The 13,662-nt window shown below is 37.1% G+C and overlaps 1 protein-coding gene across 4 annotated transcripts in view; it reads left to right on the forward strand.

The window, feature by feature from the left end:
- LOC102097653 (histone-arginine methyltransferase CARM1) overlaps positions 1 to 13,662 on the forward strand; it is a 61,053-nt gene that overhangs the window by 39,416 nt on the left and 7,975 nt on the right. For 2 of the 4 annotated variants that reach the window (XM_065047237.1, XM_065047236.1), the window contains 6 exons: positions 2,546 to 2,723; positions 3,767 to 3,857; positions 8,012 to 8,093; positions 9,867 to 9,952; positions 11,260 to 11,349; positions 12,859 to 12,996. In XM_065047237.1, coding sequence (XP_064903309.1) covers positions 2,546 to 2,723; positions 3,767 to 3,857; positions 8,012 to 8,093; positions 9,867 to 9,952; positions 11,260 to 11,349; positions 12,859 to 12,996 — 665 coding nt within the window. Of the gene's footprint in view, positions 1 to 2,545; positions 2,724 to 3,766; positions 3,858 to 8,011; positions 8,094 to 9,866; positions 10,054 to 11,259; positions 11,350 to 12,858; positions 12,997 to 13,662 lie in introns of those variants that run through there. The other 2 variants (XR_010469212.1, XM_065047238.1) reach the window with 2 other exon arrangements.

Consider the following 13,662-nt stretch of genomic DNA (forward strand, 5'->3'; position numbering starts at 1 on the left):
GTTTAAGGTTGTGTAATAATAGTAATAATAATAATAATAATAATAATAATAATAATAATACAGAATAGCAATGAAAAATTTGTTCTAAATGTCTCCATGCTACTTCAAATATCACAGTATCACAGTATGTTTGGGATTGGAAGGGACCTCAAAAGATTATCCAGTCCAATCCCCCTGCTGGAGCAGGAACGCCTAAGTGAGGTCACACAGGAACATGTCCAGGTGGGTTTTGAATGTCTGCAGAGAAGGAGACTCCACAACCCCCCTGGGCAGCCTGTTCCAGTGCTCTGTCACCCTCACTGAGAAGGGGTTTTTTCTCAAATTTAGGTGGAACCTCTTGTGTTCCAGCTTGATCCCATTACCCCTTGTCCTATCATTGTTTGCCACCGAGAAGAGCCTGGCTCCATCCTCGTGGCACTCACCCTTTATATATTTATAAACATTAATGAGGTCACCCCTCAGTCTCCTCTTCTCCAAACTAAAGAGCCCCAGCTCCCTCAGCCTTTCTTCATAAGGGAGATGCTCCACTCCCTTCATCATCTTTGTTGCCCTACACTGGACCCTCTCCAGCAGTTCCCTGTCCTTCTGGAACTGAGGGGCCCAGAACTGGACACAATATTCCAGGTGTGGTCTCAAAGTAAAAGTAAACATTTTTATACTCTAAGCATCTCCATTGGATGTGATAGAGATATTGTAATATTCTGCTGCCCTCTAGCCAACTATGTGAGTAATGTTGCAGTCTTTGAGGGTCTCAAATGATTTAGGCTTCTTGCCTTTTGTACATCCATGCTGCTGCTGAGCTGTCATTTGACAGTTTGTTATTTTTAGATTCAGAATTCACCTGTGAGCAAAATGTTAATTTCATTTCCAAAATAAAATCACATAATGTGTCTTGTCATGTATTATCTGATCTAAAGGACTTTTCAAATAAAATCTGTCAACCTGTTCTTGGAAACAAATGCTTGTCAGTAATAGAAGCAGCAATGATATTTACCTAATTGACAGCATATTAATGTACAGTGGGTTTTGGTTTGGTTTTGTTTTCTAGTTTTATTATCATATTAGCATGTAGTTTATATTGGCAGGTTATGGCTGAAAATCCTTCATTGTATACACTCATTCAAGCTTTCATGCAAGTCCTTCACACAGATGTTATATTTATTAGGTTAGCTATAAGCAAAAAAGTGTTATAACTTCACTGCAGAGTGTTGAGAAGGTATTTAATGGCTAGCATTTCACTTTGTTTGAAAGAAGCTAAATAATTCAAATATTTGATATAGGATCATGAAATTATTAGGACCTTATTAAGTCCTTTATTAAGTATTCTGGTCTGTTCTATAAATTATTCTGGGCTGGGTACCAGCAGTCCCAATGGCTTTAGCATATTCACATTTCAGTGAATTAGCTAATAACAACATGAGTCTGTCTTTCTCTAGTTAGAACAAGTAATAAATTTCATCGCTGTTACCTAAGGCCCGGGCTGTTTTGGAAAAGATTTGCTGAAGTAATTATGTACTTCTGCTGATGTTACAATTATACCAGTGCAAGTACATCTGTGATGGAGTGTTTTCTATTGCTTACTGGATTGTGTATACTTCTTTTTCCTGGTGTATCTGTAAATCAATGTGTACCTCAGATTACTGTGAAATAATTGCTTCTTTATAAGTTTGTGTCAGAAGAATCCAGATTCTACTCATTATTTAAACATTAGAGGTTTAGATATTTCCCCATATGTCTGAGTACAGTACAGCTAAATAGGATACACATCCATATGTAGATATACAGAGGCTTTGAAAAGGTTGTTATTTTCCTTAAAAGCTTGCTGTATTGAACATAAAATTATAGGTAAATTTCTTCTGTTCATTAAACGTTTTGCTCTGAGGTTCACTATGCACACAGAAATAGATAAATCTTCAGTATCCTAGCTGTAAGTACTGGCCCATTTGAATGTGTTTATGTGAATATAGTGCTTTGCTCCATTTATGCTTAGACATTCCTCAATGCAAACTTTTCAGCTCTTGATTTTCTTTATCTTTTCATGACTATGTAACTCACTTAAGACAGTATTTTTAAAAATTTGGAGAATTATGAAGACCCTTTCTTTATAATCTTCTGTATTGAATTGATTTTCTTTATCTTTTCATGACTATGTAACTCACTTAAGACAGTATTTTTAAAAATTTGGAGAATTATGAAGACCCTTTCTTTATAATCTTCTGTATTGAATTGAAATATCCACTTTTTTCTGTTAGCTATTTTTTCTTGTAGATATTGATTACAGTTCTCTCTTACAGGACAATAGTACTTGTACTGTCAGTTGCTGATTCCACACAATACATTTCTCTGAGTTTGCTCCAGTGACCCTCAGTCTTTAGAAATTTTGATGTAGAAAGGAAGAATATGTTACCTTTCTATTTTATTGTGATTAACAGATGGAGGTAATTGTTTTACACTATAGGGGGTTTAATGCTAATTAAGATTTCAGATATAAATTCTGCTAATCAAAGGAGTCAACACTTTTTGTGTGCTTTTGTTTTCCCTCCAGCTGTTGGTGAGAAGCAACAACCTTTCTGACAAGATCACAGTTCTGTTTGGAAAAATCGAGGAGATCTCCCTGCCTGAGAGTGTTGATGTGGTAATTTCTGAACCGATGGGTTATATGCTGTTCAATGAAAGGATGCTGGAAAGTTACCTGCATTCCCGAAAGTGGTTGAAATCAAATGGTGAGTGTGGCACCACAGTTAAACCCTGCATAGAGAAAGGAATAATTGTCTAAGAAGTGAGCTGAAATTGTGTCATTTTGAGTAAGTCACTAATATTTAGTATCAGTTAGGTTTGGAAAGTTTCTGTCCCAAATTCTCTGCAAACATGTTAATATTGTCCCCACAGCCAGTTTTAAATAGCTTATATTTTATGAGTTGGTATAGGTTTTATTTCAATTCCTGTAGACTCTTTCTACAGGATGTATTTACAAAAGGAAAACTGTTTCCTTTTCCCTTCTCTTATCTGTCCTCCCATTCAACTATGCATTATGTTTTATACCAGATGAAAAAAGGTAAAGAAGTGTTCTGAACTGCAGCTCAAAATGACCAAGCTTTTGTTCCTGCTTCCATTGGCACATGCACAATAGAACACAAGGGCTTTTATTTAAGCTGCTATGCAGTCTAATGCACTGTCCACAGAAAATAATGGAAGGTGATTTCTCTGTCTTCCTGAGCCATTGGAGTGTGAGATTCTACTGAAAATGCATTCTTGCAAACTAGTAGACCAGGATTTCATTCCATGCTCTGTCACTGATTTGCCACTTCATGCAAATAAAATTGTGTTTCTTAACTTGAGCACCTGTTAAAAAATAAATTAAAAAAAAAAGTGTAATATACATTTTTGTGTTTGTAAAATTTTCAGTATTTACTCTGAAGTAAGTATGTAAGTTTTTCTGGGCTGAGTTTTTTACTAACTGCTTTAGCATATTCACATTCCAGTAGCACATATGTTAATTAAACTAAATGTTGAGATATCTGAAGTGTATGGCAATTGCTGCTTCTGAACTGCTGTTTTTTCACGAGTGAAGACATTCCTGTAGAGATACCTGTGGGACTAGAGAATCATGGAATACCCTGGGCTGGAAGACACTCATGGTGATTATTGAGTCCACCTCCTTACTCTACACAGGGCAAGCTTAATGTTAGATAATTTATTTAACAGTGTTGTCAAAATGCTTCCTGAACACTTGCCTTTCTACTTTGTATTGTCATTTGTTTACTAGGAATGATGTTCCCAACATACAGTGACTTTCATTTGGCTCCTTTTTCCGATGAGCAGCTGTACATGGAACACTATTCCAGAGCAAATTTTTGGTAATGATTATTTACATTATTTTATTTTTATCAAAGATTCAGTAGAAGTCAAAAATTAAACCAGTTATTTGATTCAGCATAAAATGTCTATCAACACTGGAAGAGAATGCATTTATGTTTTCCATGCTCACTTCTGCTCTGACCTACAGTCATGTTGTTTATTTTACAAGTCTGAAGGATGTCTCAGAAAGTGCTAGAGCTGACTGAGTCTCTTTTGAAAGAGAAATTAACTCCATGGAGTACAAGAAAAACAGCTGAACAGGTGCTAGTGTTTCCTTTGCTGCACCAAAGTGTAGTATGCTGTGAACGCTGATAGTTGTACTGACTCAAGTCCCAGGTGCATGAGCACAAGAAAGATTACTTGGCAGTCTGTACAGAGAAAAGGTATTAACTCCCATGTCCTGAACAATTCCTAATTTGGTAGTTACTTTCTCTCCACCTACACTTTTCATGCAGCTTTAACTGGAAGTTGTACCCCTTTTGCCTCGGAGTGTCCTCCTGCTACTATCCACTGTTGAGCTGTTGCAGTGTTCTATATAGGAGGAAACATTTACTGCAATATTCTAATGACAAGATTGACGTGATACCTTTTTAGCAAAGGGCAAGTTTTTTTTTTAAACGTCTCCAGTCCCTTATATGATACAAATCCATTAATTTGTAGATTAGCCATTTCTAGATTATTATTTAAAGGTTTTGGATAAAAGGTACTGTGGAACTCCAGGGTTAACTATTTTAAAATCTTCTGGAAGATTATAAATTTAGCCTTTCAACTGTTCTTTCAGCTTACAATGTGGAATGTTAATTTTATGTAGTCTCTGTTAAACCTATTTTTTGGTTTCTCAGATTAAAGGCAACGTTTTCTTCCATGCCCAAATTACAATATAACTGAAGGTTTCTTCTGGTGTCTCTGAAGTAGAGTTATGATGAAATCTTACTATTTCTATACTGATTAAAGGAGTGAGAGAAATCTGAGTGATTTACATGCTGAATTCTTTGCCAGCAATGTTACTTTATACAGCCAGTTTGTGCCCTTTTTTCTCACTGGGTAGGTTCGGCCAATTATAAAACGTTCCTATCGTATGTTTACAATCACAAAAACTGCAGCAGTACTTTTCTATGTTAAGAGACTGAAAAAAGAAGGTAGAAGTACCTTCTGATAAGTTTTCACATCTCCAATGTCATTCTGGTCCCTGTTCTCAATGATCCTGTTATTTTTGCTTATATACATGACATCAATGATATGTATTAGACTGCAAATTACAAGACTGAAGCACAGCGTTGTACCATGATGCAGATTCTTAATCACTTAAGAAAGAAAACAGATGCACACATAGATACATACATACTAGTTTGAGGCAGAAACATAGCTTTTTTTTCCAGGTCTATACAGGACTGGGTGTTACTGCTAATATGAAAGTATTTGATTTCAGACTGCTTGGGATGCTTCATCTTAATTTGTAATAAATATAAGACCCCTGTGGAATACCTGCAGGGTAGATACAGTGTATGAGTGTGTATCTCCATGAACACTGAGGTATACGGGCATGTTATTGGTGGTGGGAAAAAATCTGCTCCCTTTCGTTCTTTAATAAGTGTACATCTGGAACTGAATAGTCCAGCTAGATAAGTTTCTTATACCTTGTTAACACAAATACACCATCTTTATTCTAAAAAAAAAAATAAAAATGCTGACATGATTTGATTCCAGATGTTCTACATGCATGTTTTTAACAAGCTGAATTATCTGTCAACCACTGCAAGGCTTCCAGAGAATTGCATTAAGGGGAAAAACAGATTTTTCAAGTCTGCTTTATTAACTAATTTTTCTTTGCACCAATAATGTTTTTGTGATTAACATTATTATCACAGACTGTAGTAATACTCTGTAATTATGATAGCAATCAGGTTGGTATCTAAATCACAACATACTACAGCCCATCATCTACCCATCTTTGCTAAAGGATGTCTCTCATTTTTGACAGATCTTTTTATTACCTACTTTTATTTTTTTATATGAGAATGTATCAACCAAACTAACCACAGAAATGTCACACAAATACCCTTCATGATACTTTTTGTAATATCAGGTTCTGTTTGACTTATTCCTAGACAAAATAGTTTGTGTGCTTACAACGCAATTTATTGCTGTCTTGAGACATGCCCTGAGCAGAGGGATATAGTATCAGTCCTCATATTGGTCCACATAGTTGTAGCTTTAATGGATGTATGTTCAGGACATTGATTGTGCAAGAAGATTAAGTACTCTTGAAGTTCCTGTGTGTTCTAGAGACCAACAATTTAATGCTTCTAATGTCTTTAACCAAATGTGGGATCAAAATATTCTAAGAGTGCAGTAGTTCCGCTTCTGCACCACTCCAGGACATTTGTGTTCTTAGTATTAAAAGGTCTGGATATCATGATAGATTGAGAGCTATAAATGTTCTATTTCAGACAAAGCGTTTTCTCAGGGCTTTCTTGGATGTTTGAAGTAAATGAGCAGTAAATAGTTGGTGACAGCCTGTGATTTGCTAAGCTTCAAATTCCAGGCCTCAAGAAACAGCTTTCGTTCATTGTCCAGCTTTGTTACTTGAAACAGGAGATACATTTTGTGTGTAATTAATCCTTTCTTATTTAGCTAAATCTACGTCCTGTGTTTTAGAGATTGGATATGGGTTTGGATCCAATTGGGTGATAGTACTTGAGCAAAAGACTGAAAGAAATATCTAGATTTGCAGCTTGAACTTCCAGCTGTCAAAGGCACCAGGACTTTAAAAAACTTTCAAAATGCAATAAATCATGCTGTGTGTTCTAACATTAGATGCAGCAGTTAGTATAGCCTGCTTACTATATAAAGGAAAAGCTACATGTTTTTGATACCTGGGAATTATTGTCTTGGATCTGTACTGTAATAACAATTATGAGACTGTGTAAGAATGCTTTGTTTCTCTTCAAGTCTATAGATTGGCTTACTGTTGAGCTTCAGGGTTGCATATTATTTTGCATTTACCATACATAAAGAGATGTATCATCTGCCACAGAGGAGCAGAGTACTCTCTTTGTTGGTGAAAAGCTTGTAAAGTTAGAAAGATACAAAGCATATATACACACAAAGTAGTTAAAAATAGTGTGCATTTTGTCTGTTTCTCATCAGTGGTAAATAACAAACTCAATTATACAGTACAGCAAACATATGGAAAAGGGTAAAAGAGCTCTTGCAGTTATTGGTGTCAGCTCATTTCCTCTGTTGTGCTTATTTGAGTTCTCTCCTGCAAGATATGTTCACAGATGTATGTCAGGCATACAGTCTTCTGGGCATCTTTCCTTTATGCAATTAGCACAGAACTAGTAATGCAGAATTTATCAGTATTCAAGGGATATTGCCAGATTGGTTTAGATTAAGCCATCTACTTTGAAAACAGTTATGATATTTTATGAGTTGTATGATGTTGTAACAATGAGGACAAACATTTGAAGTTTCCATCCCAAGGACGTGAACTTGCTTGCCCTCTCCCCTTTCCATCCTCTTTTGTTTATATTAGCTGGAAGGCAAAGTACCTATTAAATTTTTCAATTAGTTGATCAGAGGGTTTTATGCAGGAGGAAAATTACAGCAAGCATGTATATTTTCATTTCAAATTTCATACTGAAAATACTCTGAGTATACATTAAATACACATTTACATAATTTCGTAAGATAAAAATACTATCTTCTTCTCCACTCGGTATAGGATGACCTTTATTTTCCTCTTTAATGTCAATAAAAAGAATAAGAATTGCAATACAGGTGTCCTCATCACTATTTTGATTTATACAGGGTCCACCCCAGCCTTTGAATAGCTCAAGATTACAAAAGGAGGTTGAGTCCCTCAGTCCTTCTCCCTATTCTCTGCTTGCTATGTGAGTTCTTTCAGAGGCATGGCATGAAATGTCTCTGCATGTCCATTTGAGGTGACATGATCCCCTCAGTGCTGTATAGGATATCTGTGGGGAAGGTAAGCAAAGGAGGCTGCAGTTTGGCTTTGTGACAGACAAGAGAAAGGTTAAAGAGGTGCTTAGCCATGCTTTGCCTGCCATTTACAGTTATTGTGACTGGGCCTGGTTGGAACCCAGAAAAACCATCTTTTCCTAAACATTTTATATGTTACTGTTTCTAGGTACCAAGAATCCTTTTATGGGGTCAACCTGTCCAGTCTGCACAGTGCAGCTGTGGATGAGTATTTCCAACAACCTATTGTGGTAGGTTTTTATGTCTGGGGGTTATTTTTTGCATTTATTCCTCTCCCTATCTCATTCCCTCTACAAAATCATACAGGTACAGTAGCCTCCTAGTTTAACAGAGCTCTGTCTCTGTTCAGTAGAGATCCAGGAACTAAGCCTGCAAGTGTGAACAGAGCTGCTGTCAAGGGTTAACTACTATATGTTATATGCCTGGTTTTGCTATGGATAACAGATCTAGAGATATGCACATACTAGGAAGCCACAGCGCATGAACAACTGTCTTCCTAACATGCAACTATCTTCCCTCAGTGTTTCCAGTCACTTAAACAAGTGACTTGACCTTGATTTTTCCCTTCCCATCTCTGACCCACAAATTAAAGAAAAAGAGAAAGCAGCCAAGCAAGCAGGTTTCTGTACTATGAAACAAACTTTTAAAAATATGTAAATATCCTTGTTTTATTGCTAACATGGATCTAGCACCTGCCATTCCCCTTCCTTCTTTTTAATAGAAGTCTACAGGGTACCTATTTAGAAAGAACGTGGGAGAAATTCTTCTCACCTCTCTGGGAAAAAACCTAAACAATTCCCACTCCCTGCCGCAGTGTAGAGCTTCAGTGTAGGTGCAATTAAAAGGTTTGGTCTCAGAAATTTCACTGCAACAAATCTTGGGTAGCTTTAAGCTAACTAGTTTAAGTACAGACAGTGTACCTGCTGTTGCACGGAGACTCTAAAACCTGCCCAGAAATCTGGAAGGGCCACCAGACAACTGATGTGACCTTCTGCACTCGACTGCTTTTAATACTTGAAATGGATAAGAGAATATTCTCATTTTTCTTCATAAATTTTGGCCATATCTTTGACTATAGCATGGTCATTCTCAGTACTAGCTATTTAGCTTTCAGTTAGAAAATGCAGTAATCCATAGGACTGCAGCACATACTTGCATCCTGTGTGTTTGGCTTTGATTTCTCAGCTGAGATTCTTCCTCCCTTGAAGATCAGAGATGTGTTGCTCAATAAAAGCCACATTAAATTGTTATTTCTTTTAAAAAATCACATATCTCCTTGGCTTCCCCTTACTCTGTAGACAGATTTTAGTCCTGAGATGCGTTCACTGGCAGGGAATGTGATACAAGGCTTTATGTTCAGTTTGCTTTACTTATGAAAGAGCTTGTGAACAGTGATAGAATAGGATTAGCACATGTGATTAAAGAAAGAAAAGAAGCTAAAAGTTTTCTTTTGCTGACTGACTAATTTTTTTCTAGAGCGCAATCTCTACCAAGTAATTTTGCTTCCTGTACTTGATAATTTAATTTTCAATTTTTTCCATACTGTCCTAGTTTGGCTTACCCAACCATGCAGTGCTGCAGAAGTGGCCAATAAATGTGTGTAGTTTAAAAAAAAAAAAAAACACCAACACAAAACAAACCAAACAAAAAAATAACTAATAATAAGACAACAACACTAAATAAACCAGCCAAGTAAAACCACCATTCTTACATGTGATCAATTTCTGGACAATTTTTTTCTTTCTAGGCTGAATAAAGCAGTCTTTGACAGGTGTGTAAGCTATCAAATATATTAAATCCTGATAATATTGCAAAATCTAACTGTGTTCTAAGGGATGTCAAAGAAATGAAACACTTCAAGTAAGTTTCTTGGGGTGCAGGTTCATTTTTGTCATTTTTTTCCCATTTTATTTAGCATGAAACAAGTTTATAGTATAGTAACACTTTCAACTCTTTTTTTTTTCTTTTTTCTTTTTTTTTTTTTCTGTTTTTCCACCCCATAGGATACTTTTGATGTGAGAATTCTGATGGCCGAGACAGTGAAATACACCATTAACTTCCTAGAAGCTGTTGAGGAAGATTTACATAGGTCAGCAGATGCCAGCAACGTGCTCTTTCATTTTTGTAACTGGCTGTTGATCGTTGGTGCTCAGAGAAGGAAGCTTTGGTAGTGAATGTGGAGGAGAGAAGGTAGCTTGCCAGGATGCTTATTACAACACTCGTAATGGACCGGGGCATTCATCTGCATGACGATTTGTCTAGTATTAACAACGAAGCCTATTTATGAGCCTGTAGAACATCAGAGATCAGTCCACAAAATTTTCCTAGTGGAGGGGATAAAATGGGCTCTGGAGGACAGTCTTTTCTTCTTAGCATTATGTGTTGTGACACACATAAATCTAGTTACAAAACAATTTTTGTTTTCCTGTGTAGACATCCTAAAAGACCTTGTCAAATGGTGCCATCACAAGCTGCCTTGCTGGACTCTTGTACATTTTATTTTAGAAACATTTTCCAGTCCTAACAGGAGTCAGCTGCATCTCTTTACTTCTCTCCAGAGCTCCTTCAAATCTTCCAGGACATCTGTGAAATAAAATGTACCAGATGGGAGAAATTGAGGAAGTACTTCAAGTCCTTGCAAGACACTGTCATAAGGGGAAAATATCATGTACTGTCTTTGAAACTCTGAACCCTTATTGTTTGAACATTACTCGCAACTAATTGTACGACATGGTCTAGTGAGAAAGAATAATTGCTCTAAGAGGGATGAAACAGCTGCAGAATGTCTTTCTAGTTTCAGCTAGCTGGCATTGACTTCCTTCAGTGGTTCTCAGAACTAACATGTTCATACCTGAATGCTGATTTTATGATATGTTTCCGCAAAACTGGATGAGATTTGGGTTCAACTACATAGCCAGTAATAGGTCTTTTGGAAGGGAAAATATTCCAGCTCTTGTTCAAGCAGCTCAATTTTTCCTTCTGGTCCAGTAGTAGTTCTGTTTGTCAAATTTGTAGTGGAACATTTTCCTGTTCAAAATAGCATTTAAACTAAATCCACGTTCTTTACTGGGAATGGGAAATTTTCCACTGGGAAGACTGAATCTCCATATTTATAACAGTCTGCAGTGTTGCTGCAAATTATGCATTAACAGTTGTGTAGTGGCATATTTGATTCTACTATTGAATAAGGCACATGAAAAACTAACACCTAAATTGTTGTCATTGATTAATTCTATTGGAACAGAGAAAAAGAGCATATCCTTTTAAATATGTGGAAAATTGAGACATAAACTGATACAAAAGGAAATACATAAATTATTACAAGGCAGGTTTCTGGAGGAATTTCCAGTATTTTTTGGAAATTACTTCAGCAACATATTGTTTATTCTCCTGCAGAGTGGAAATCCCTTTTGTTTTCCAAATGATACAGTCTGGACTAATCCATGGCCTGGCCTTCTGGTTTGATGTGGCATTTATAGGATCGCTGTAAGTACTTTTTCCTATTAAATACTAACTACAGGCGAAAAAATGGCACCTTTCATACAAAGTGTGCCAGAATTAGACCTTTATCTGGTGCTGACCGTGTTTGTAATGCAATTCCTTCATATTCAAGAAATGATGCCTTCTAGAGGCAATAACAAGTGTGACAACCTAGTGCTAGCAGTATGACTAGATGGTGGTGATCTTGGTTTCAGATGCACTGAAAGCACTGGGGTGCACATTATATCTGGTAGACCACATCCAGGAATTATGGAAGATCAAAATGCACTGTTCTGCACAACGCTGATTCTCTGTAGTATTATATACCATTCTGGTTTACATTGTAAGTAAAGCAGCAGTATTTGAATGTAAGTTGGATTTCCCTATTTGGCCTGGTCTTTTTTGTGGGCAAAAAGGAAGGCAGGTTGCAAGTTCCAGCTAACAAAATGAAAATGGAGAAAATTTCACCAAGCTTGGGAAGATTTTTCACTATAGCACCAGACATTTACTTCAAAATCAGGACATTAGGTGGAATTTAGATGAACTTGCTAAGGTAGTCAATACAGTGACTTCAGTTATCTATATTTAGCTTTTAGATAGGATTTGTTGATTTCCCAGTTAAATTGATGTAGTTTTAGATGAGGTGATGTTTTTGAATAAAATGTAAAACGCACTTCTATTTATTTGACAAATGCCTTTTATTAGCCTTTGAAATGAGGATTGACAAGAATTCAGAATAGTATATCCATTAAAAGAAAATTGACATATGTGCATTTGTATTTAACAGCTGATAGTAAAGTTTTTAATCTTAAAAAAGGAACCAGAAATTCCACAACAGTTAAAACAGTAGAGAAAATTGCAGGCTTGTAGGAACTGACTGAAGTCCTCCACTGAGAAGGTCTCCATTTTGGGGCAGGCAGTTGCTTCACCAGCAGCTCTTTCATGTTTCTGCAACTCTGTAAGTTCTTTGTCTCAGCACTTGGAATCTCAGTGGATCAGGCTCATGGTATTACTTGTGCTATCCCTTTCTTCAAACCTTCAGCCCCTTTCTATATATTATGGAAATACCTCTTGCAAGTGAAAACTAGGGCCTTCTTGGGGAGTGTTGTATGGAGAATGAAAACTACCATTGTGAAGAATCATATTGCCACATTCAGGACAGATGTTTCCTGTGATTTCTTGGAATTGTCTGAGTGAAATGAGTACTCTCTGTCCTGGAAGTGTGGAAAGAAGAGATGATAGGAGTCTGAAGTCCCTTTTTCAAATGTCCATGATTGGCTTAGGCTAACAGATCCGGTGGTGAGAGTCATAGTATAGATAAAGAAAGAAAACGAGGCATATTGTCTTGATCTCCCAACATAAGGTAGAATCACTCTCTCAGTTCACTTGAAGGCAGTTTAAGGTTTATTTAATGTAGTGGAGGGCTCACATACATAAAGGCCTAACAACTTGAAATTGTTTCTAAAAAGAGAAGACGGGAGAGAAAGTCTAGATAGTTTTTCTCATTTGTTTTAGGGTAACCATTTGGTTGTCCACTGCACCGACAGAACCCCCCACTCACTGGTATCAAGTACGCTGCCTTCTTCAGACGCCTCTCTTTGCTAAAGAGGGGGAAACGCTCTCAGGGAAAGTCTTACTTGTTGCCAATAAGCAGTAAGTGTAAAAGCTTCTCAAGCAGGTTTTCTAGTGTGGCTGTTCTTGTTAGACCTACCCAAAAGACACCAGTTAATTTTTGGGTACACTTGTACTAACATTTGTTATGTCTGCTAGTATTACCAATTCATATGGCATCACTGACACAGTTACACAGGCTGTTGAGGGAAAAAATTCTTCACGAAAATGGTTGTCAGGCATTGGAACAGGCTGCTCAGGGAAGTGGTTGAGTTACCATCCCTGCAGGTGTTTAAAAGGTTTTTAGATGAGGTTCTTAGGAACAAGGTTTAGTGCTATAGTTAGGTTAGGTTATGGTTGGACCCGATGATCCTGAGGGTCTCTTTGAACTGAAATGATCCTATGATTCTATGACCTTGTGAGACTGCTTACCAAAACATCTCCATGTTCCTTCTCTTATACCTTCTCCTTAACCACCTCTCACATCCTGCCCTTGCTCACAGTTCTACTTGCAGCTTTTTGTCAGATTTCCAGTCTGCTGTCTTTCACGCACAGGTTCTCAGGTCATGTCCAGTGATGTTCCACACCTTGTTCTGGTAGTGCAACCTCTGGCCATGTCTTTGTCAGCAGCCTGGTTGTTTGCCTGAAGATCCGTTGTCTCTCAACAAGTCCTGTGGAGAGACAAGGACAAGCAGGGTTGATGCCAAA

This window comes from Columba livia, chromosome Z (genome assembly GCF_036013475.1).
Source record: "Columba livia isolate bColLiv1 breed racing homer chromosome Z, bColLiv1.pat.W.v2, whole genome shotgun sequence".
Lineage (NCBI taxonomy): Eukaryota > Metazoa > Chordata > Aves > Columbiformes > Columbidae > Columba > Columba livia.